Here is a 25547-nt window from a genome sequence, read left to right as displayed (position 1 = left end):
TACAGTTAGGTACTGGGACCAGTCTTCATTACTATAACCAGTTCAGCTCAAATTGATAACGCTATCATTCTGGCTGCAGCATATGTATATATATATATATATATATATATATACATATATATATATATATATATATATATATATATATATATATGTGTGTGTGTGTGTGTGTTATATATATATATATATATATATTATATATATATATATTATATTATATATATATTATATACATATATATATATATATATATATATATATATATATATATGTATGTATGTATGTATGTATGTATGTATGTATGTATGTATGTATGTATGTATGTATGTATGTATGTATGTATGTATGTATGTATGTATGTATGTATGTATGTATTTATGTATGTATGTATGTATGTATGTATGTATGTATGTATGTATGTATGTATGTATGTATGTATGTATGTATGTATGTATGTATGTATGTATGTATGTATGTATGTATGTATGTATGTATGTATGTATGTATGTATGTATGTATTTATGTATGTATGTATGTATGTATGTATGTATGTATGTATGTATGTATGTATGTATGTATGTATGTATGTATGTATGTATGTATGTATGTATGTATGTATGTATGTATGTATGTATGTATGTATGTATGTATGTATGTATGTATGTATGTATGTATGTATGTATGTATGTATGTATGTATGTATGTATGTATGTATGTATGTATGTATGTATGTATGTATGTATGTATGTATGTATGTATGTATGTATGTATGTATGTATGTATGTATGTATGTATGTATGTATGTATGTATGTATGTATGTATGTATGTATGTGTGTATGTATATATGATATTTCGAGTATTGCTTCCAAATATTTCTTAGGCAATTTCTCTTCTCATTGATTTATCACTTACTTAAATTTGATTGAAACCTTAAAGCGTTAGGTGATGCAGAGATTCTACAGTAAATAATTAAATCAAAAGAACCGACAACACCGGATGGATGCCCCCTCCCTTCTTCCTCGTGAGAAATGTTTTCCATTTCACGAGCATGTGTGAATCAATAAAAGAGTTTTTTTTGAATTCTAATTAGTTTATGCAACTTAAATCATGTGCTAAAATGTCCATTACAGAAATCATATGTTACTTCAAAAAGAGTGTAAAATATCAATTATGGATGATAACATTGTACTAGAAGAAGAGATCAACAGTTTCACGGCGCCTTTCTGTGAAAAAAATACATTGTGTCTATGCTGTTATAAAAGGAAGTTGTTATCGAGACCTTTTTGAATTAGATAAAATTTAAATTTTGTAACGCTGCACCAAATATATTATACCTGAGAGCTTCCTGAGGCAAATTTAAATACAAAATAGGATATGGTTATCCCATTAAAATTTCATGATTGGGCTGACAAATAAATACTATTTTTGATTCTAAGGTTTTCTTAAATAAGCAGATGCTCTCCAAAAGTTATGAATCATTTCGCTGGTTTTTTGTGCTTAGCAAAATTGCCAAAACCAGTGACAATGCGAAAATCACCGACCAGATTGCCGTACCAAAAATAAGACTATATAAGATGCAATATTTGAAACTGAAGAGACTCTTTGCGATAATTTCCGCCTCGAACGCGTGTGTGGCTAGAAGCGACAGAAAAACATAACTGGTAGATTGCCAGAAAAGAGCCGCAAAAGCTTTGTAGATCTGCAGTCTCAAAAAACATTAAAAAAAAAAGACCAAAAAAAATTCGTCTTCTCATTGAAGGCAGATATGTTAAATTTTGATTAAAAATCTGAATAGGTTTTTGCTGCTTCTATTAGCTGCTCTCTAAAAACCTTCATTTAGAGCGACACATGCCCATTTAACCTTATCTCTTCGAATAAAAGTAAATAAAAGTCAATTTCAATATGAGGAAGTCATTTTTGTGAGTGAGGTAAGTCAAGTGTGACCAAAAGTTTAATCAGGCAAATAAAAAAAAAATCGCTCAACTAAGAACCAAAATAACGTCAAGCACGCACTTCCATTGAAATTGCATGAACGAATGAACAAAAAGCAGATTTGAAGTGGTTGTGACGTCATATGTTTGTAACAAATATCGCGACGACGAAATAAAAAAACATAGCAGGACCAGTCCTGAAATACGATTGAAAGAATTGAAAGAAAAACTTAGTAGTACTCTACCTGACCGACAAATCAATTGAATAATGACAGCCAAAACACAAACAAAATCATCTCAAAGAATTGAGAAACAAACAATCAAACTAAACGAAATTATAATCATTACTAAAACTTTAAAGCTTTTACCACTAAGGCGAAATTTGATCCCTTTAAATATATTTATTTCAAATATATGTTTTAAATCATTTTTAATTCTGAAACTGCTGCAGTATTATATCTGCAAGGCCTGAAAAAATTCATTGGCCCTTGAAGATCGATTAACTCGAGAATGACCCAGAAATTTTTTTTCAACAAATTGCAAATTTTAATGAAATGTTGCTTAAAATTGTGATCTTCATATCTCAAGAATCATTTCCGTGCCACTAGAGGCTATCCAGTAAACCAACTCCAAGCCTTAAGTAATTAATTGGTTCAAAGATCGATAGGCAATAATTTTTATTAAAAATTTTCAAAAAATGGCATTTTGTTCTTTTAAAATGTTGAAAACCATTCAATTGCCCCCTAGCAACTAGTTATTAACATACTATGAAACACTGTAGAAGGTTATCTGGCTACGTAGGCAAGAAAAACCGAATAAAAGACAAATGTTTTGAAAAAAAAAGCTTTAAAAAATTGCAAATTTCATCAGAAAATTTCTAAAATTCGTAAGGTTAAATTGTTGAAAACAAATACATTGAAACTAACAACCATGCAGTAACTCTTTCAGATCGTGAAATAGATTTCCTGACACTTGAGAATGGACAAAAATCAGAAATTGACAAAATTATAGGAAACCTTAAAAAAATTTGCAGATTTTATAAAAAAAAGTGCTAAAACTCGAGACAATAAAATGTTGAAAACCAGTCCATTGTTACTAGAAACTATACAGTGCCATATTATCAAACCTTACAGTAGATTACCTGGCCCTTGAAGCTGGAAAACTCAAAAAATGACAATTTTTTTTTTTTTAAAACTTGAAAAAAATTGCAAAAATTAGTATCATTTTTGGTGTTTGTGTTTGTAGTACCAAAACATATAGCTCATAAAATGGTTATAACGAGTAATTTGTAATTTTGTCTCGCAAAAGGCCTTCATCGACTTTTAAAAACTTCAACCTAAGACTAATCAAAAATAAAACTTAAAATAAGTACAAAAAACAAAAGAAATAGCACCATTTTGAGCCCAAAAACTCCTAAAAATGACCTTTTAACCTTAAATTAAGGCCATCCCAGCAGCTGCACCACTCTAAGAACTTGAAGGACTACTAACGTCCACTTTGGGCCTCTAATGAAACTTTGTGCCCGCTGGGCTTTACCTGTTTATCCCGCTTCGAAAGATCAAAGTCATTGAAAAATGTGTGAACACATCTTTAAAAAAACACAGCGCCCCAATACAATGTAAAAAAACCAGAGAAGGCCAATAATAGCCCCAGCTATCGCTGTGCGGCTATCAATAAAAAAACAGGGAAAGTCTTTATACATTGCAAGCTTCAATAGTTCCTGATTTAGTCTCTCGACGGTAGTTGAACAATATTAGTGAGCAGAATCGGGACTAAAATTCTGCAAGAAAGCATTCCAAATGCAAGAAGTTAATGGAATGGTCGACACTAGCAGAACTAAGCAGAACTATTTCGAAGATGACGAAAGATCTTCTTTGATTACCTTGATAAAATTCGGTAATTGCAGTAAAGCACGAAAGAATAATGTAACATTTGCGGTGAAAAAAAAACATTTTTTCACGGGAAATAGCTCGCATCATCTACCTTTTTTGCAGTGGAAGCGGCAAAAGTGGTCAGTTTGTTTGATTTGCAATGAACGACGGCGATATATTTTGCTCAACACCTTGATTGCATTAAGGGCACTTTTTACACATTTTACTAAAGTTACCGTACTTCTCAAATTTATAGAAAAAAGTCGCTACCAATTCAAAAGGGAGCACTTATCAAGTTATCACATCAAGTTGCAGCTCACGTTATCAGTTTTTGTTTTATTTCCTAATTGTTTTGCATAACAGAGACCGGGTCGAGGTGTCAACGCTAAAAATTGCTTAAAAACGTAAGATTTGCGGTGAATACGGTCAAAAGATGTAAGAATTGCGGTGGAAAGAAAGAATTCAACACTTAGAACCGCATATCTTACAAAAATTCAATGCTAAATTTACCAAACATCTTCACCGCAGAAATTGTTGCAAAAAACATGGAAGAATAGCAGTGAATGCGTTGAAATCGGTGAAAAAAATAATTCGCCACTAAGAACCGCAAATCTTACAAATAATCACCGCTAATTTTAACAAAAAAATTTACCGCAGAAAATGTTGCAAAAAAATACGTAATATCAGCGGTGAACGCGTTGAGAGCGATGGAAAAATCACTACTAAAAACCGCAAACTGAGCAAAGTTTCACCACTAAGCGAGCACAAAATTCTATCAAAGCAAATTTCAAATAAAACTGTCTGACATTTGAGTGCTAAGAAAACTTCAACTATTTTACAACAAAATTCACTGAAGTGCCCTCATAGCTGCAGTAGTGGAAGCAAAGATCGTTTTTGTTAATAAAAACGGTTGTCTCTTTGTGATTAATGCTTACAAATTGGTAAACTTGTCACTAAAGGTAAAAAACTGGTCGCTTATTCTTTCCAATGGATTACACTTTAACATTTTTTTGCAGTTTTACGTTTAAAATAATTGTTTTTCTGCTTTGATAATACAAACATAAGCAAATATGATTTTTCAAAAATAGTGTATTTTAATCGGAAGAAGGAGTTAACCAAATCAATTCAAATTCATATTCAGAGATTTCCTCTGTATAGTAAGTCCAAATCATCGAGTATTTTTTAGGTAATTTTTCAGGAACAAAGTTATATTTTCATCTGTGAAAGTGGTGAAAGTTTTTTAAGGTGACAATTTGTAAGATTCGCGGTTCATAGCGGTGAAATTTTTAATTTCAAGGCTTCAAAATGATGAATTATTTTTTTCACCGCTTCAACGGGGGAAATATAAAATTCACCGCTAAAATCGAAAATCTTACAAAATTTCAACGCATTTGTTACCCATAAAGTTAATTTAATCTGATTTGAATTCACGAGAAATATTATGAACGTAATTGAAAGATGGCGCAGTAGAATAAAAAGTTGTTGACATGCAGAAGGCGAGGAGTTCGAACCCGTGTATGGCGGATTATATTTGTAGGAAATCCGGTAAACAAAAAGATTTTCACCTCCAAAAACCACAAATTGCACAAAAATTCACCGCTAAAAACCGCAAATTTTACAATAATTTACCACTTTTACCGCATTTATCGCTAAAAGACGCGGGCGCTTTGCGGTGAAAAATATCTTTTTTCATCGCAATTCTAATAATATTTTTTCGACAAAACCTCGATCCGAGAGGTTAAAAAAATCCAACTTTAAATTTATAACAAAAAAGTCTGTTTTACTAGGATATTACACAGAAAAAAAAAGAAATTAGGAAAAAAAATTCTGGTTTCAGCTTCTGATGCAGCGCAACAATTATAGAAACCTCGAGTCAATGGCTTAAAAATTGTTCGAACAATACGTTTAAAGTTGTCAGGAATTAATTCATTTTCTCTTGTGAAAAACTATCTGTGTTTGAATAAATAGTTATGCGTCCTCTTCAATGCTTCTGGTTCTGAAAAAAGTTGTATTTAAATCATTTATAAGAAAAGAGATTTTAAAGGCGTCTTATGAAAATTTTTATCGCTTATGATTTTTTTCAACTTAAACACAACGGACGTTATAATTTGTGTGAGTATTAACATTGCAAGATCTTATAAAAATCTTATATGCTTTCATAAAATAAAACTTAGAGGTTACAAGAAATTAATAGACGGCCACACTACGTTACCCATAACGTTACCCATAACGTACAAACGACTGTTTTCTACATAAATGCAAAAAAAACACTGCAGCGTAAGATATTCAGATCAACTACTCCAATTTTTCTGATACTTTTATGGTAAAAATGATCATATTGAAGACCTTTCACGAGAAAAAAAATTGCCAGGTTAGGTTATATAAGAAAGCTTAAAAAAACTAAATATCCCGTATAAAAAATTTTTCGAACAACCTATCGCCAGTGCATTCTTTTTTAACAGTCTTCTTCACATTAAGCTAGGATAGTATAAGTTCATATAATGATGTTCCTTTGAAAACATTGCTTCTGTTGACAGCCTCAAGTACTGCTGTTGGGTGCTTGCTTAGGCTCCAATTCCATTTAAACTCAAATAAATTTTATATTCACTATTTTGGTAACTTTTTTGCTTCGCTAGGTCTGATGTGATCTCATACAAGATTACAATACGATAGTTTAATAACTAATTGCCCTCAATTGAAATTTGGGTCCCCGTTTTTTGTTGGTCTATTTATGCAATTTCTCGTACAATTGATTTTTGTGTGACCATTTCTTGTCGCGACAAGAAATTCTTGATTTTTGGACTTGAGAATCGGAATTACTGGTAAAAACTGTGGGCTATAAGTCACTAAGCAGGCCTGGTTCTGTTATAACCTAGCTAATATCTAAGTAAGTAAGCGATTCAACAAAACTGATGAGGAGACATAAACTCATTTGTTTCGGACCCCAGCCCCCTCAACCCCAAAACTCCATCTCTCCATACCATCACTCCACCAACTAGATTCACAGTAACGTAAACTATAAGCCGGATGTTAGTTAGTTATGTTACAAAATTTTTATCGTGTTAAACCTTATAAGATATTTTTATCGTTTGAGATCTGATGACGTGCCTTGCAACATCTCAGTCAGGCAATGAATAATCCAATAACCCTTAAGAAATCTGTCAGAGTATACAGGATATAAATTTAATTTACAATGTCAAGAGGACTTCAACCTGTGGAATCCAAATTTTCTGCTGACAATATGAACTATACCTGTATCTCGATGCCAGCGATGAGTATGAAAACGACAGTGATTGTGACTCCAACTGCAATAAGGGCCCCTCCCACTTGACTGGATCTGACAATGACACAGATGGAGTCCCTCCTCCCCGGCTGAGACACACACTTCGGACCCAAATACAGCCCTGCCATACCCACCAAAATTATACCTGTACAACATCAAATACCTGTATTGTATGCTGAAAATAGTAGTAACAATAAATTGCTTTCGATATCTCAAATCATACTATGGAATGAATAGAAAAGCGTCGCTTAGATTTTACATATCATCAATAGGCTTGAAAAGAGTAGTTAAGTGATGTCTAGACTGGAAATGAAATTGCTCAAAATGAGAAATTGAAAATTCTTCAAAAATAGTGGAACAATTATTACCAGGCGAGCGATTGGATTTAAAAACATTGTCCCGGCATTCCATATGAAAGTGTAAACCGAAGTTGAATTCGTGACGGCATCTTGAACTCATAAGCTCAAATTTTGATCTCTAAGTTAGCATCCTCTATCTTATCTGTAAGCGGGTTTCTTGCTCTTCTGCATCCAAATTGGTGATTCTTTTAATCACAGGTTTTCTAAAGGTTCCTAATTTTGTACCACTCATTCATCAAATTATCAAGTATATTAAAAAAATCTCGTGGTATCCACTAAAAGCACATTAAGTCAATTTTGGTATAGAAAAATGCTTATGATTTTTATTACGATGTACAAACTTGTTCTCAAAACAAACGCTGGAAGCAAACTAAATTTGACATCTCAAAAAATCTAATTTATTTTGAAAAAGAATGAGCTCTTTTCCCTTCATTTAATGTAGATAGAGAAGTTTTCAGCACAGCAAACAAGCTTGCAGAACAATTCTTACCCACATTTCAGAGTGTTCATTGTGTGAGCATGAGAACTCTTTTTTAGTGACTCTGGTCACTTTTTGGATCCGAAACTTCAACGAGGTACACTCATGCGACCAATAGTGGTTCAGGTTATGGTCAACCTCAAGCTATGGTTAAGTGAGCGCTCATCCTAACACAGACAGCTTCACGAAGGCAGGGGATTGACCTATCGATCAGTGGCGTGTTAATTACACACCCTACCTCTCGGCTATCACGCCACTCGCCAAACAATGACAAAACGAACCAATGTGAGGACCAATAATAACTAACAAGTCAACCTTGACATTTTTTCTGTGCTACCATATAGGCTCTGGAAAAAGTTGTACAAGATTTGACATGTGATGAAAAAAAAACATTCACAGTTATTGAAGCGATTGTCATTTATCAGCTCAAGGCAATAGTGAAAAAAACATGTAGCAAATATAATGTAGAGCCAAGATATTTTTAAATGTAAAAGCTCTGCTGAAAATATGCATAACTTGATTGCAGTTGTCAAAAAAATCATTTAACTATTTTTCATAGTATTCATACCAAAACTAATTTACGACACAAAAGTTCATTCGAGACATCGAAAAAAAAATCCAAAAATTTTATCAGACAACAGAGTTTCAAACAATGCTGTGTTAGTTCAAATCACGATTGTCCTTTGACCAAATATAATGAACATGACTGCACTGTATTGGCAAATTCAAATTTTGTCAAATTCAAACTCGTAGACTTTTTGGTCAAGAAACTAAAATACCAAAAAAGCTAACAGCAATTAGGCTAAAAAATCTGTAAAACAAATCAATGTTTTCGTTGCAAAAATTTTTTTTTGAATTAATTTTTTATCAAAGATTTTTAAAAAATATTTGGTTCGCAAGCTGTGGTAGTTTGAAGTAGTTACTTACTTCGACAATTGAGGTCATCAACAATTTGCTGGGAGACAAATGTTTTGGTTGTTGAGTAAACTTGCTAAACTTAACCAGTGACCCCAATTGCTTTACGCTTTAGATAAGAAAAAGAACAGTCTGAAATGTGGAGAATAATAAGAAAAAGGGCAGCTGAGAACAAGCTACTGTAGGCCTAATGCTGTTCCGCTGCGATTACGCAGGAACCAAAATTATTATTTTTATAAAGCTTGATATAACCTTTTAGCGAGCAAAATATGGCGAGTTTTTCAATCATTACCTTTTGAAAGATTTTGAAATCATGATCAACTAGCTCCTTGACCAGAATCTATCAAATGCAAGGAAATTTTGAACCCTTTGATGTTACTATTTGTCAGGGTATCAAACTGCAAAAATTGACAAATTGGATGTTCATCACATTAGCGCAGGCAAAAATCGTCACTTTTAGCACCTGCACGTAAACCGCGGAGTGGTTCGAAATACATCAGGTTACTCTATTGCTCATTATATTTTATTGCTCATTGAATACATTTAATCTCTTCGATAAAAAAGAAGCTTCCTATTTCATGAGCATGCATCATTTTTCAATGTATCCATCTCCAATTTGCTTTCCTCGAAATTTTCTTGACTGCTTAAGTCAACATTTTTTTTGAATCAGAAAGATTTTCGAAGTATTTTTTTAAAACTAAACAACAGCATTTTTGATTTGGTACGTTTTTTTTTATTAAATTTCGCTGGCTAGCAAATTTAACAAATGACAGAAATTTTAGTCAATAAGTAATAGAAAACGATGGCTCCAGAACGGGACATTGAATATGCGTGCATATAAAAAACCGTCTGATTTCATACAAAAATATTTGATAACATTTTAAGAATGTGTATTGGAATACAAATGAATGATACAAAATCACTTGGTGCTTTAAAACTCAAATGGATTGGGTTTTTTCTGGGCCAATTAAATGCAACTAGCTATAGACACTCTGTCTAAACCTCAACATGTCAATAAACCAACTGAGTCTGAGCGAGCAACGGTTTACACACCATTTCAGATTTGACTTTATACAGGTCGAATAACTGACAAGATATGCAGATTTTATCACCGTGGTGAATAAGTCCAGCAGGGGAATTTTACGGGTATGGACATAATTTGAGTCGTGGAGAAGGTTATACTAACACATTAAGCTGGCCCCAATACAGAGTGTGTGGGCAAATTTGCCCACTTGGGTCAACATGGTGACCCAGAACTTCCCCGGGTTAGTCTGGGTACTTTTGAAATGTTGGTAAATAAAGTCTGTACGAGAAGAATAGAAGTTTAACTGATACTGAATTCTGGCTGCAAAGTGAGCAGATAATTCTGTAAAAACAAAAGTTTTTAATCAAAACAGATCGAGAAGGCTGTGAAAATTAGCAAAAAAGATTATTTGTTTCTTTAAGGATAAAATGATACGGTAAAAATCGAATGATTGCATAAAAGGTTTAACTGGTATAAAATTTTGCTTGGGTTTCAAAAATGAAAGTAAACAAATGACGCCAAATCACTGACAATTACCACTTTTTTTAAAATGGCGGAGAAATCTAAATCAGGAGCTCATTTCATAATGAATAAGGCATATATCAATAAAACTACAAAAAATTCATTTCCAGAGGTGAAAGAATTTTTTTAAATTTAAAATTAAGCAACATCATTTTTGTTAAGTTCCAGTAAGTTGTATTAATTGCTCTCGTTATTGGCTAGCAAATCTACAAACGACAGAAATTTTTTGTCCGGAAAGTGGTTTAAAAATATAAGTTGATGGCTCCCGAAATTTAGAAGAAAATTGATAAAATGAAATAAGTCGATGGCCTGAAATTTAGGAGAAGACTGTTAAAAGATTTTTGTAAAAAAAAAGTTTAGGCCAGTGTTTGCTGATAGTATTTATCATCTGGCACGAACCGCGTAATTTAGAGTTAACAAGCACCTAAGACAGTTGAAATGTTTATAAGAAAAATAAAAGTACTCGGAAATTGCAGACAAAATAAACATGCCAATTATTATTACAAAACCAGGTGTATATTCAAAGAAGCTGAGATCACTTTTAGTATTATTGCAAACAACAAAATAACACGGTCTGATGGATACGGTTTTTGTCACATATTTTATGCCAGAGATTAAATTCAAACACCATATCGTAAACAAACGCAAAAAATTTTGCATATTTCTGGTGACAATACCATTCTCATAATGCAAATGTTGAAAACATTATGTGCTAATTATGCACATTTTGTGGTCTTGCACGTACATTTACAGGCCAAACCAAGTATGAAAAAAATAAAAATGAGAAAATTAAACATGCAAAAAAGTCATGTTTTTATTCAGACAGAAATTTACACCATTTGTGGTCCTGGTAGACAAACACAAAAAACCTATTGAAAGTTATTTACATTTGAAAGCTGTCAACATTCACTTTATATCAATCATATTGTGAGAGCAAAAGTTCAATCGAAAGCCAAAATGACATAAAATTGAGCATAAATCTTTTTCCACTTAATACAATTTGTGCTCTCTTAAAAAACTCAATCAAAAGCAAGTATGGCTCATACGTCTAAGAAAATCAATTAAAGATTCAAATATTAGAGCGAATGAAAAAGGAACAAATTATTCAAAAGCCTATGGTATTGAAAAATATGCGACAAAATAATTGTACCAATTTTCTGACTACAGATAAGAAAAAATTAAGATAAGAAAAAAATAAGATGCGAAACCTGATAATCTGCAAAATGTCGAACAAGCAGCTAAGCAGAAAGCATCAGAAGCAAATAATAAGAATAATTGAACAGCCGAAAACAAATTTTTTTATTCCTTTTCATCTCCTCATAACTTCAAAAAACATATTTGAACTCTGCGTGTTGGCAAATCTTTTCAATCAAACATAATGATTTATTTTTCTTAAAAATATCAATTTTTTCACCTTTACGTGTATAATTTCTCAGGAAATTCAGAACTAAAGACAAAGAAAATTGTGCTTTTGAATAGATAATAAAACAGTAGATAGAAGCAATCGATCAAACGCTTTATATTCTGTAGCAGTATGGAAAACTTAATAGACTATATTACTGGTTTTTTCCTAACGTCTGGCATTCAGAAAAAATTCATACGGAAGCAAAACTGTCATAAACAAAGTCAGAGGCATTAGTGAGGCATGTAAACACCATGAGAGAGAAAACTATAAAAAAAACATAAACAAGGAGGCTCGTTAATGTGCGTTCGCACATAAAGTTCCTTCCCGAGCTCATCTATATTTGTGATTTAATTGTCAACCAAATTAAGAGATAATCAAAAACAGATGAAACACACTCAAACTACTAATTGAAGTGCCTAATGCTATGCCTCATTACAGCGCTCACGAGATTTAAAAATAATACGAGAAAAAAAACAAACAAGAAAATAAGCTAGAACAAAAATTTGACGGCAAAAACTCGATATCTAAATTTAAATGAACTTAGTAATAACGTCAAAATGCAATCAGATGAAACCTTAGCTACGCCAATTTAATTTTTCTTAACTACACAGCAGATGGAAATTTTCCTTTAAGCGACTCGGTAACAAGTCGACAAAAAGAAGTAATAAGGAGGCGAAACTCAAAAACAAATCAACATTTTTCAAACCAAATAACTTCAAATAACTTCAGTACTTTTCAACAAAATAATTCCAGATAAATTTACTGAAACGTCATTAGGAAACCAATAGGACCTGTCTTTGGTTAGATTAAGTCATAGAAACCGACTAAAGTTGCAGAAAATCTAAAGCAAATAAAAAATATGCAAAAACAAAAATTATTGAAGTCATTAAATCAATAGCGACTATCTGAATATGTTTTTTTATTCAATTGTTATTACTACTAACTCAGCTAAAGCTATACTGAAAGATTTAATGAGTTCGCTGGGGCCTCATTTGAAAATCATTGGGATCAGTTATTACGCGAATGCGCTGAAAGAAGAGAAAAAGAAACACAGATAGACCACTAACAAATCTTTATGAAAATGCATAATAACCAACAAACACAACATCTTTTACAACACAGTATCAATACGCATGTTAATTTTTGAGTTACATGGAATCAGATGAGACCTCTCAGTGATAATAATAAATTACAAAATGACGGAAAAGAACAACAACTAAAAAAGTTTAAAAAATTCAAAACGGATAGTTTGATAAACTTTATGACTATTCGAAACGAACTGACTGCGTTGAGTAACTTAATTCCCTCAATCGTCAAATAGAAGCTTAGGTAAACACTCAGCATTTTATGACTAGATACAGAAAAAAAACAGGCAAAAACAGCAAATTCGAAAAAAAACAAAGAAAATTATCAAAACCATTATAAAGAATAAATTTTTGAGTAAGAAACTTTTCTATTTTGAACAGTAATTGGACCTTTCTTAGACAATTCGACTTGAAAAAAGTAGCAAATATGAACAAATATGTTAAAACCACGAAATTGTTGAGAAAACCTGTAGCTTCAACGCCGTTAAATTCAGTAGCTTTCAACGGAAGTCAATTAATGCGCTAAGTTATGCCTCGATGGGAAGTCAATGTTTTTCTCGTTTCTTAAGTCATCAATAAGACATCACAATAATTCTTATGCCTAAAAAAACAACAACAACTCCAACAAACACCAAAAATTCAGTAAAAAAATTTCTCGGAGCCATTTAAACAATAAGCTTTTCTGTGAAAACCTTACCTGTGATCCATTGAAAATGTCCTCGAAGCCTTTGGGAGTTATCAAAATTAGGATAATAAGATAAGATATCAAAAGGAGCCAAAATTATAAAAATTCGTGGCATCGAAGCCATAAAACTAGTAGTTAGAAGATAAAACCATTAACCAGATTAATTTTGGTGGCAGTAAAAAGAAATTGGGTCCAGTTCTTACTGAAACTGACTAACAGTTCACAAAAATAAGTTCAAGATCGGTTAACTTTCAAAATACTTTTTTTTCGAAAAACTACTTTTAAATTCTGAACGGCCATTAGCTGTCCACTCAAAGTAATAGATATGTTTACTTAAAGCGCCTTAGGAAGCCTATTGCACTTCTGTTCAACGATTATATGCCATAGTAAAACAAAAATTTGGTAAAACCTCAAAAAGAAAACTTAAATTTCTCTATAAATTACGAACACTCAGAGTCATAGCCAAAAAAATATGAGCGATTCATTGAAAAAAATGTTTGCTCATTGGGCATCATTTGACTGTGAATGCGGTTTGTCATCAACGGAACCTCAATATTAGAAGTGACAAGTCTCTAAGTGAATAAAAAACGAAACTTGAAAAACCTGTTCAAAAAAACTGCTCTCAAATAGAATTCAAGTTTTTTTGATAGTAAACCTCTCTGTGAGACGAGAACTAGCCTTTTTATCGCCTTTCGTCTATTAGAAACACAAAACTGATTCATTTTGTAGCGTGAAAAGTAATTTTGAATTAATATTTTTATAGAAAAAATCATAATTTGAACGAAAATTACGCTGTAACAACAAAATCATGCCAAATATCCCATGTTCACACAAAATTTTAAACCTCAACAACTCACCAAAGATAAAAAACTTTTAATTTCGAATTCTACGCTGGACGAGCTTTTTAATGATACCACTCACATTTCACTACAATGAACATATCGATCGGCCAAAATTGACTCAACAAAAAAACTGTTTGAGTATATCCCCCACGCACAAATTGGGTCGGAACAACAAAAGTTGTTGACGGCAATTTAACGTCAAGTTGTCTAAGAATTACAAAATAAAATGAGCGTTTTTTATTAAATTTAATTACTCTATAACTTTGCGGCGTAACGTTTATTAGTCCATTTATGAACGCGTGATTATTTATGATGACCAATATATAGAAATTTACTTGGGGGAAGAGCGCAAGTGGGAGTGAGACCTTCATGCCCTTAAGCTGATTAGGGGTACAGAAGAGATCAAAATGTTTAAAGTTCGGATACATTTCTGCAAAAGAACATTTCTACAAATTTGCTCAACCCAACCTACCCGAGAAGAACTTTTAAAAATTATCTACGTTATGAATAAAATGGGGAAGAGATTATAATTTTATTCTGAACGAAAAATTCTGGTAAACAGTGCTCATCGTCATCTAAAAACCCAAAGTTATTGAAGTTTCATGTTTTTAATTATCATGCTAGATTGTTAAAAAGTTCCCGACATTCAAGCGTTAGGTTTGGTTGCTATCCAATTTTTGAGGAATATTTCATTACTATTACTGGCTTAATTTTTATTTTACAAAATATGCAAAGAACATATTTCTATGTTTCTTGATATCAATTTTTGTTTAAAAATGCGCGCTAGCTTAAGCAAATTTCAAGCAAATTTGGGGTTAATCAGCATGGTGGAGATATTTGAAGGTCTTTTGCCAAAAAAATGTTGGCGATTTTAATCGCGTAATGCAGTGATGCAAAATGTATTATTTCTGTTTCTCAGCAATTTATTGTTAAAAATCAGTCATTTAGTATAAACTTTTAATCATTGATTTCAAGAGAGAAACTTTATTTTTTGATTAAATTGTCCTAAGCTGCCTTCTTGGCTAGTTGCATTATCAAAAATTGTTATCCGTTCAAAGCCATTGAACAAAATGTTTCTAAACACAACTGTCAACAACTTGCAAAACAAATTCTTCTTAATATGTAACAAACAACGTTTTTTTTTCAGACAAACCAATAAAATTTTGCTAATTCTACCAAAAAACACTATGGCATCTAAATGACTTAAACCTCTTCTATTAAATGAAAAGTTAACTTGGACTCCCGGGCGAATTTTAAATAGTATCTTTTAAAAATTAAAAATCGTATTTTCAGAACATTTACCAATAAACGATGTTAAAAATTTCCAATTAAGCAGAGATGTTCCATTGCTCTTGTTTATAACAAAAGTTTTGTGCCTCTGATTTTTCCAAGAAGAATTTTACTTATATTTCGCAAGACAGATCAGTAAGTCATTTTATTCAGAAAGCGATCCCTTTTTATTAACTGCCCAGAAAAAATTTTGTCTAAAGAACAACTGTGAAAACTAAAAGTGTTAATGGGGGCTGTTCAAATGGAAGACGTTTCAAATGGATGACGACTAATTTTGTTTCAGCTGGGCGACAATTGCATGCATATTTTCAATATTCAATCCGCGCTAAACATTGGCGTTTTGATTATTTACATTGACAAGGATGCTCGTTAATGTGCGTTCGCACATGATGTTCCGACACAAGCTCATCTACATTTTTGACATAATTGTCAACATAATGATGAGATTAAAACAATCGTTACGCAACCGAACTACTAATTGAAAAACGGAACACCACGCCTCATTACAACGCTCAGAAGATCTGCCATTAGAAAAACTACGAGAAAAAAAAAACAAACGACAAAATAAGCAGAAACATAATTTTTTAGCGAATGTGCCAAAAGAAGACAAAAAGAAACACAAATATTGACCACTCACAAAACTTTTATGAAAACGCATATTGTCCAACAAACAAATCATCAGTTAGAACATGATATCAATGGAAAAATGGTTTCAATGGATATCATTGAATTACAAAGAACTGGATGGAACCTCTCAATGAATAGAATATATTACAAGTTGACGAAAAGAACAAAAACCGAAAAGTACAAAAAATCTTTGAAAACGAACACTTTCAAAAACTCATATATTACACAAAAACTTAATACAATTTGCTATAAACTGACTGCATTGAGTAACATCTATCATTTAATCTTTACTTAGAAGCCTATGAGTCCAGTCAGCATTTCACGACTACATGAAGATTTAACCAAATAGCAAAAGCAGCAAATTCAGGGAAAATAGAGCGGGAAAAGTGTCAAACCCAATAAAAAAGAATTTTTAAGTACCAATGGGGTGGTTCTTTTCTTAACAATATGACTTAAAAAGTATGAAGAAATACAATAAAGTCACGAAATTTTTGAGAAAATCAGTTATTTCAACGACATTAATTTCAATGCCTTTCAACGGAAGTCAAAGAGTACGCTAAGTTATAACTCACTGAGAAGGAAATGACGTTTGTCAATCATATGTAATCAACGGGAAATCACAATAAGTGTTATGATTATGAAAACAACAACAAATACATGAAAAACCCAGAAACTCAGTAGAAAAATGAATGAAAGTGTCGAAACCATTTGAATCAAAAACTTTTCCCTGCAAACTTTATCTATGATCAATTGAAAATCTTCTCTAAGCCACTGGGAATTACCAAAATTAGAATACAAGGAAAATCAACCAAAATTACAAAAAAACATATCCGAAATTAAAAAAAAAACTATGAAGACTCGTGGCATCGAAGTCATAAAACCAATAGTTAGAAGACAAAACCGCTAAGCAGATTCTTAGTTGCAGTAGAAAAGAAGGAGGTCCTGTTATTACTGAGACTGACTCACAGCTCACGAAAATAAGCTTAAGATTTGTTAATTTACAAAAAAAAATTATAAAAAATTATTCTTAAAGTCTTAACAGTCACTAAATTCAACAGCTTTAAGCAAAATCCGAAAAATACGCTTTTGTTATTCATTGATGTTAAGAGAAAGGATGTTTTTTCATCAATATATTGTCAATAATACATCACAAAAAATCTTATGATTATGAAAACAACGACAAATACAGGCAAAAATAAAAAAAATCAGCCGAAATTTCGAGAAGAAAGTGTCGACGCCAAATAAACCAGAATCTTTGGATCATCGATTGAACGTTTTTTCTAAACCAATGGGAAATATCAATTTTAAGATAATGGGAAAAGATTTCAAAAAGAACCAAAATTACAAGAAAAAATTCAATTTTTTTTTGAAACTATGAGAACTCGTGTTATGGAAGTCCTAAAACTAATAGTTATCAGATAAAACCACATACCAGATTAATTTTGATTGCAGTTAAAAGAAGACTGGTTCTGTCATTGCTGAGACCGACTTACTGTTCAAGAAAATAAGTTTATTATCGGTTTAAATTAAAAAAAATTCGAACAATTGTTTTTCAAAGTCTTAGCAGCTATTAGCTGTCCACTCAAAGCACTATATAGGTTTACTTAATGAACATTAGGAAGTTTATTGCAGTTTTAGCTAGCGAGTCTACGCCATAAGACTCCCAAAATTTAGTAAAATCTTAAAAAGAAAATCAAAATTTCATTAAAAAATTCGAAAACACAGATTTCAAGACAAACAAAACATGAGTTATTCCTTGAAAATGAATATTTTGTTCATTGGATATCAGTTGACGTGTTCACACAAAACTTTAAACCTCGATAACTCCTCGAAAAATGCAAAATTAAAAAAAAATCTTTTTAATTTCAAATTCTACGCTGGACGAGCTTTCTAATGATACCACTCACTTTTCTCTACGATGAATATATCGATCGGCAAAAATTGTCTGAACAAAAAACACATTTGAGTATATAGTTCCTCCCCCCACAGGTGGGGTCGGAACAATAATGTAATCACAAATGACGAAGTTAAACAAGAAAGAAGAAACGAAAAATTATGTGTGCAATTGTGGGCCGCTGTCCATTGCCATTCCTCTCACACGCTGTTGGATGTAATTCGGAAACAACTGGCCGGTTATCGCGGCGAAGCCCCGCCAGCCGGTCAACTAGGACAAAATTATCATTGCATTTCTGAGATTTTGCATGTATGAATTACTTTTGTCTTTCATTTGATACAAATTTTCACTGCCATCTATTCGAAGCATCGTCCTTTTGAAACGGCCTGATTGTTAATATACATAAAAACATCCGATGCTTCGTTTTATCGTGTACACCTGATAAAACATACTATTAATGGAAAGATTTAACTGTAATTTTTAGCAGCCTCAGTATCATATTTCTAAAGTCAGCACGTCACACATTCATGTTGAAGACATTCGAAACAACAATGTTTACCATATGCGCACGATATTCACAAAATTGTTCCTATCCATTTCTTACACCAACTGGTCTTTATTGTAAGTTAAAATCAACCAATCTCAATATACAGTGAAACAACATTCTCGGTCTCGAATGCGTAACTAATCTATTCGAAATCTTTTATGACTAGACAAAAAATCGTCGACATACACTTTCCTCGTTGAACTCAATTCTGTTGGCGCAAAATGCGTGGGAACAATTTTCTAGATTTTGTTCATATTCTATCTTAGAAAAAAAACTTGAGTTATGAACGTCAGAACGTCGTAAGGTTATCGATTGTCCATATTTCGGGGACTTAAGCGCATTTCAATTCATCTTGTTATTTAAATTCACAAAAAAAGAGAAGGTATAAATGAAGTTGTTGAATATAATTGTAAACTCGAGATAATTGGGAACCTAAATGCTTACAAGAAAGTGTTACACATGTTGAGATTAAACAAATTAAGCAAAACCTACATTTATATCAGATTTGCTGAACGTAAGTTTCAATGGTAGTAGTCCAATTTTCAATGGCATCATTTTTGATGTGGCGGCTGAGCTTACTAACTCAATTACCAAATTGAATAGCGCTTCAAGGCAACTTCAAGCCTCAAAGCTAGAATAGCATGACAAGCAAATTTTAATGTTACATTCTATCGAAGCCATACAGATTTGTTCATTTTGTTCAACATTTATATTTAGCAACTATTATTAGTACACAATCGTCATTCTTGAAGTTAAACTATAACCCAAACTAGAACTACCTCAACCACCAGCAAAACAAAACTACGACTTAACAGTATTGCATCAGATTCTTTGCGATTGGATTGCGAATCAAACTGTTATTGATACAGAATATTCGACAAATCTTCTACATGGTTAACAAATTTCCAATGACCTCAAATTTACACTGAAAAAGTGACGTCATGGAAAAATGTTCACATTCGGTCGACATTATTATCTACAACCAATAAACAGTTGAATTTGACATGTAAATCCACGTGACTAGCAGCATCAAAGGAGCTTGAAAAACTACCAAAAATCAGTTGAAACTTGTTAATTTGGTTTTATTAAACTGACATACAGTGCGTATTGAAGCACACTTTCTTGAGCGGTAAATTACTTGTTATCGTGTCTTGTTTCTGTAGATCATGTTAGTGATTGTACAGTTTTAACTTTACTTTGACTTGTGAAAAAAGAATTACTTTGATATTCTCAAAACTTTCTTTCTGAGGAACAAAGTTCCTAAGTAAGAGAAACTTTGTGCAAAGATTAAAGTCGGTTTCTCTTACTGGCTTTAACGAAGCCTACTCTAGTTCGAAATTGGTGTTATTGAAACCAATAGAGAGAGTTGCTAACTTTGAAGTTACAAAAAATTATTACTATTATTATCAAATTTGCAACTAGTAAAACCACACTTTTAACGACTGCTATTTGCAGCAGGTTGAAACTTTGCATAGTTGTAGCCACGTTTTAGGGCTATAATTTGTAGGAACGGGAACTCCTATATTTGGTTTATAACTTGAGTTATTAACCCAAACTCAACAAAAATCTGATTGTTTCAATTTGAATTAATTTGTTATTCTGAGAGAAACAAGTTTGTTATCCAGTTAGTTATTTATCAAGCGTAATAGTTAGTTAAGTTAGTTATCATAAGTTACTTATATAAGTTAGTTATCAAGCGTAATAGAGCAACAAGTAATGCAACGGTATTCTACAGTATAGCGGATAATACAGTTCACAAAAGTTAACTGCAAAAACACAATATCCGGACAGATTTGAAACCGCTGAAACAAACTGGGCGGTGTAAAGTTTTCCTTGACTTTGATAGGAGAGCAGCCGTTACATTCGCTCCGCCGATCCGGACAGTGGAAGGCAAACTGCTGTCCAATCTGATGAGGAGAGTGCCAAAGGCACCCCCCAAAGAAAATCAAACGAATCAACAGCGCAACGCCAGTAAGGCAGAGCGAAAGGTGCGAGTGCAATTCACACAACACGCTAAAAAGTTGACCTCGCTTAAAAGAAACCAGCAAAGCAAACAGCAACCAAGCAATCCAAGCACAACCAGCAGAGAGGAGCTTCAATCAACAGCTCAAAGGTACGACAAGAATTTTCAAGATTTAGTGGAAGAAGTTAACACTAAAACACGGATTGGCTACAAAAAAATTGAAGATTCAGATCGACCCAACAAACTAAAGGTCCTCTACCAACAGACTGTTCACCTTCTAGAGGAGGAAATACCGAAGCAACTGCAGCGGCGAAACAAAATTGTGCCCTATCAAGCTAATTTCGTTGAAGAACATCTGAAAGAATCAAGAAAGTGCAAAGCAAGTTTGGACTATCATTGGCTTGCATATATAAACAAAGGAACGCAACCAGCAATGAATGCAAAGCAAAGCAACGCAACCCAAGCAGCGAGCGACAGCAAGAATAACAACAACTACCCAACGGACGACCCAGTAGCTCAAACAGTGCAAAATGGAGCAACAGCAAGTGGCCAAGAGACGGAGAATGTTTCGGAAACATCATCGGCAAAGCAAAGGCGTGAGTAAAAGAATGAAGAAATTCGATATCAAATTTGAAACCAAGATGCAACTCGAACAAGCACGGTTTGAGCGGAGGAGGCTAGAGCTGGAAATGCAAATGAAGGAACTGGAAACCAAGCATCAACTACTGGAGGAAGAGCGCGAGCTAGAGCGCAAAGTGAAGAGAACAGCATTAGAGAACGATGATGCTCGTTCCCAATCAACCAGTGCTCGAGACAAATCACCCTTCAACTGGACCCCCAAGAAGAGAGACGTCTCTGACTGGGCCAGCAGAATCGACAACCTTCTAACACCAGATCGATCAACAGCTCGCTTCGAAGCAACCCCTGAAGTGAAGAGGTCTAGTCACTTCTCAAAATATCGCAGTTCACGAGACCGATCCTTAAGTGTTGAAGAACGGGCGTTTTCGCCAAAGCGGGTCTGCTACGATACAACAGTGGGTACGCGGGTAGCAGTAGCCTACCAAAGCTCAAGTTGAACAACTTCGATGGGAACCCCCTCGAATGGCCGGAGTGGGCTAGTATGTTCATTGCTACAGTGGATCAACGACCAATACCAGACTCAGAGAAAATGAGCCATCTGAAGACTCTACCGACAGGCAAGGCAAGGTCAGCAATCCCTGGAATGGGCTATTCTGGACAATTCTATAGTGCTGCATGGAGCATTCTGGAGAGGAAATTTGGAAGGCCTCATGTGATCATTGATGCACAACTGGAGAGTCTTCGCAAAGCCAGTCAGGTGAAACCTCACGACTCAACAGGTCTGATCAGTTTCTCAGTTATTGTTTCGAACTTTGTGAATGTGCTCAAAAAGTACAAGCAGATTGGTGATCTGCAATCAAGCTCGACACTGTATATGGCAGTAGATAAACTACCTCAAGTTCTCAAAGAGAAGTGGTGGTTCTATGTTGATGATAAAGATGAAGATTGGCTTGATCTGATTATGTTTGAAAAGTGGCTATCTAGGATAGCATTCGTGCACGAAGGGTTTTCAGCTTTCAAGGGAAAGCGAAGAGAAGAAGACCAGAGAAGCACAAATAGAGACAAACGGTTCTCGAAAATATCGACATTCAGTGCAAATTTGAACGTTAAAGAAACGAAGCAAACGCAAAGTGATCACTGTCCACTAGCTGGTGGCACTCATAAAATATGGAACTGTCCACTATTCAGGAACATGAGTGTGAATGATTGGTACGCAGCAGTGAGGAAGCAACGCTTACGTTACGGATGTTTAGGCAAAGGACATGCGATTAAAGATTGCAAAGTCAATGCGTGCGGCATCAATGGATCAGAAAACCAAATGGGCGGGGGCAATCACGCAGTCAACGTAAGCGCAGCAACAATCAATCAGAGTAACGAAGTTACAAGCTTTCTTCAGATAGTTCCTGTCTCAATACAGAGCGGTGGCAACAGGCTGAACACATATGCTTTCCTCGATACTGGATCCACGGTTTCATTCATCGATCGAAGTGTGCAAAGGAAGTTACGAGCCCAAGGCACCGATGCGACGCTCAACATAGCTGGCATACACGGAACAAAGGATCTGAAGACAGAAAAGGTTCCTCTCAAAATAAAGGGACTCCATTCAAAGGTGCATTCAATCGAAGCGTTTGCACACCCGTCAATCTCCTTGGGAAACACAAACTACAACTACAACAAGCTGAAGCAAAGCTTTAATCACTTGAGTGTTTTACCCAACAAAAGCTTCAACTTAGTGGAAGTTGGCATCATCCTTGGTCAAGATGCTTATGAGCTACAACGCCCATTGGACTACAAGATAGGAACACGAAATGAACCTTTCGCCGTTTTAACAGAATTAGGATGGGTAGTCAGTGAACCCACGACGAGCAAAAGAAGACAAAATGTTTGTCATTTCACCTTCACTGAAGATGTGAAAGTGGCTGAGAATATCCAAACCTGGTGGGACATAGAAACCTATGCTTCCAAAATAAACGTCGTCAGTCAGTTAAAGAAGGAACTGCAGGCACAAAAGATGCTGGAAAGTACGACAAAGTTCACAGGCGAGCGGTACGAAGTGGGAATGCTGTGGAGTGAACCAGAGCCAAACCTACCGAACAACTACAGCTCAGCCTTGGGTCAGCTTTACTCACTGGAGCGAAGATTCCAAAGGGACCCAAAGCTGAAGAATTTGTATCAACATTCAATAGATACTGATGTACAAAAAGTATTCGTAAAGGTATTGGACGGGTCCGAAGCGAAAGGGACCTTCGGGAAGGAATGGTATTTGCCACACCATCCAGTGCTAAATCCGAACAAGCCTGGCAAAGTAAGACGTGTTTCCGATGCTGCCTCTAAGTACAAAGAAGTATGCCTGAATGACAAGCTACTAGCAGGACCTGATCTGCTACATGGGTTGATTGCAACAAAATTCAGATTCCGTGAAGGACCAATGGCTCTGACAGCTGACATCGAATCGATGTTTCTACAAGTGCAAGTTCCCGAACAGGATAGAAGTTGCTTGAGGTTCTTATGGCGCCCAAGGACTAATGAACCTGTTCAGATATACGAATATCAGCGTCACGTATTTGGAGCTAAGAGTTCTTCAACTTGCGCAAACTATGCTCGCAAGCGAATGGGACTGGATAACGAAAAGGATTATCCAATTGCAGCAAAGGCATTACAAAACAACTTCTACATTGACGATTTCATCAAATCAGTAGAAACCCCTGAAGAAGCAATTGAAGTCTTCAATCAACTGCATACTCTTCTCTCACAACATGGATTTGAATTGAAGAAATGGATAAGCAACAACGATGCAGTTACCAAAGCAATCCCAGAAGACTTGAAGTCAATCAGCAACACGAAACAAGTCGAAGTGGAACCCAATACAGAGGGATCCTCAGTGCTAGGACTACAATGGACCGTTATTGATGACAGTCGTCAGGTATTCAGAGGTACAAACAAGGAAGTTGAAGCACATATAACCCAGAGGAAGATTTTGTCTTTGGTATCTTCAGTATTCGACCCGATCGGATTGTTTGCTCCATTCAGTGTTCACGTGAGACTTCTGAAAAGCATCTGGACTAAGAATGGACAACATTGGGACAACAAATTGGAGCCTAGTGAAGAAAAAGAATTCCTGGGATGGAAAGAACAACTTCCAAAGAACAACTTCCAAATCGCTAGAAGGTACTTCAACAGAGAGAGGGATAAAACCGAAATTCATGTGTTTGCTGACGCATCTGAAGACACGATGTGCGCAGTGGCCTATCTACGTTCACAACCAAAAAAATACTCAGCTGACTTAGCATTTGTCATTGGAAAATGCATAGTGGCACAGATGAGGCACCTTTGAATACCCCGACTGGAATTACAAGCGGCGGTCATGGCAGTGAGGTTGAAGGAACAGATAGTCAAGGAACATGAAATGAACATCAGTAGTTGTAGTTTTTGGTCAGACTCAACTACAGTATTGCAGTGGATACACAGTTCCCATCGTAAACAACAAGTGTTTGTGGCCAATCGGGTGGCTGAGATACTAGATACAATCGATGTTTCACAGTGGAAACATGTGAGCGGTATCAACAACCCAGCGGACATTGGCACCAGAGCAATCAACATTGAAGAACTCAAGAGAAGTGAGTGGCTCACTGGGCCGGCCCGGTTGAAACGACCAGAAAGTGAATGACCAGAGCAAGTGAACCTAATCTTTGCATCAGATGAAGAAAATATACCCTCATCAGTCTTCAAGATACAGGCTGCAGAAAAGAAAGCTGTTATTCAGTGGGAACGATTCAGTAATTGCAGACTGTAATTAACAGACTACTGAATACAGTGGCATACGTACAGCGAGCATTAAGCAAACACAAACCAGCTACACTCGTAGTCAGCATTGAAGAAAGAGAAAAAGCAAAAGCAACGATCTTCAAGTTACTACAGCGAGAACATTTTGGTGAAGAGATGAAATCTCTCAAAACTGAAAAGGAAATTCCAAAAGGCAGCAAAATCCTACAATTCTCCCCCTTTCTTAGACGAAGAAGGATTTATTCGAGCCAAAGGCAGAATAAGCAAAAGTCAATTGGACTTCAATGGAAAGCATCCAATATTACTACATTGGAAACATCATGCGGTTGAATTATTCTTGCGAAACGAACACAAGGACAATCAACGAGGGCACTGAGCATGTAAGAAACATTGTTCAGCAGAAGATGTGGATCCTAGGCATTCGGCACGCCTTTAGATCAATCATGAACAAGTGCGTTACCTG

At 34.5% G+C, this 25547-nt stretch overlaps 1 protein-coding gene across 5 annotated transcripts in view; it reads right to left on the bottom strand.

Moving 5' to 3' along the window:
• LOC142343971 (uncharacterized) overlaps positions 1-25547 on the bottom strand; it is a 286528-nt gene that overhangs the window by 254059 nt on the left and 6922 nt on the right. For 4 of the 5 annotated variants that reach the window (XM_075395387.1, XM_075395386.1, XM_075395388.1 and 1 more), the window contains one exon: positions 7056-7231. In XM_075395387.1, coding sequence (XP_075251502.1) covers positions 7056-7231 — 176 coding nt within the window. Of the gene's footprint in view, positions 1-7055; positions 7232-10024; positions 11054-25547 lie in introns of those variants that run through there. The other variant, XM_075395389.1, reaches the window with a different exon arrangement.

The sequence above is a fragment of the Convolutriloba macropyga genome, chromosome 8, assembly GCF_964194025.1.
Source record: "Convolutriloba macropyga chromosome 8, txConMacr16.3, whole genome shotgun sequence".
Classification (NCBI taxonomy): domain Eukaryota; kingdom Metazoa; phylum Xenacoelomorpha; order Acoela; family Convolutidae; genus Convolutriloba; species Convolutriloba macropyga.
Note: the sequence above shows the minus strand (reverse complement) of the source record. Positions and strands in the feature narration are given on the sequence as shown.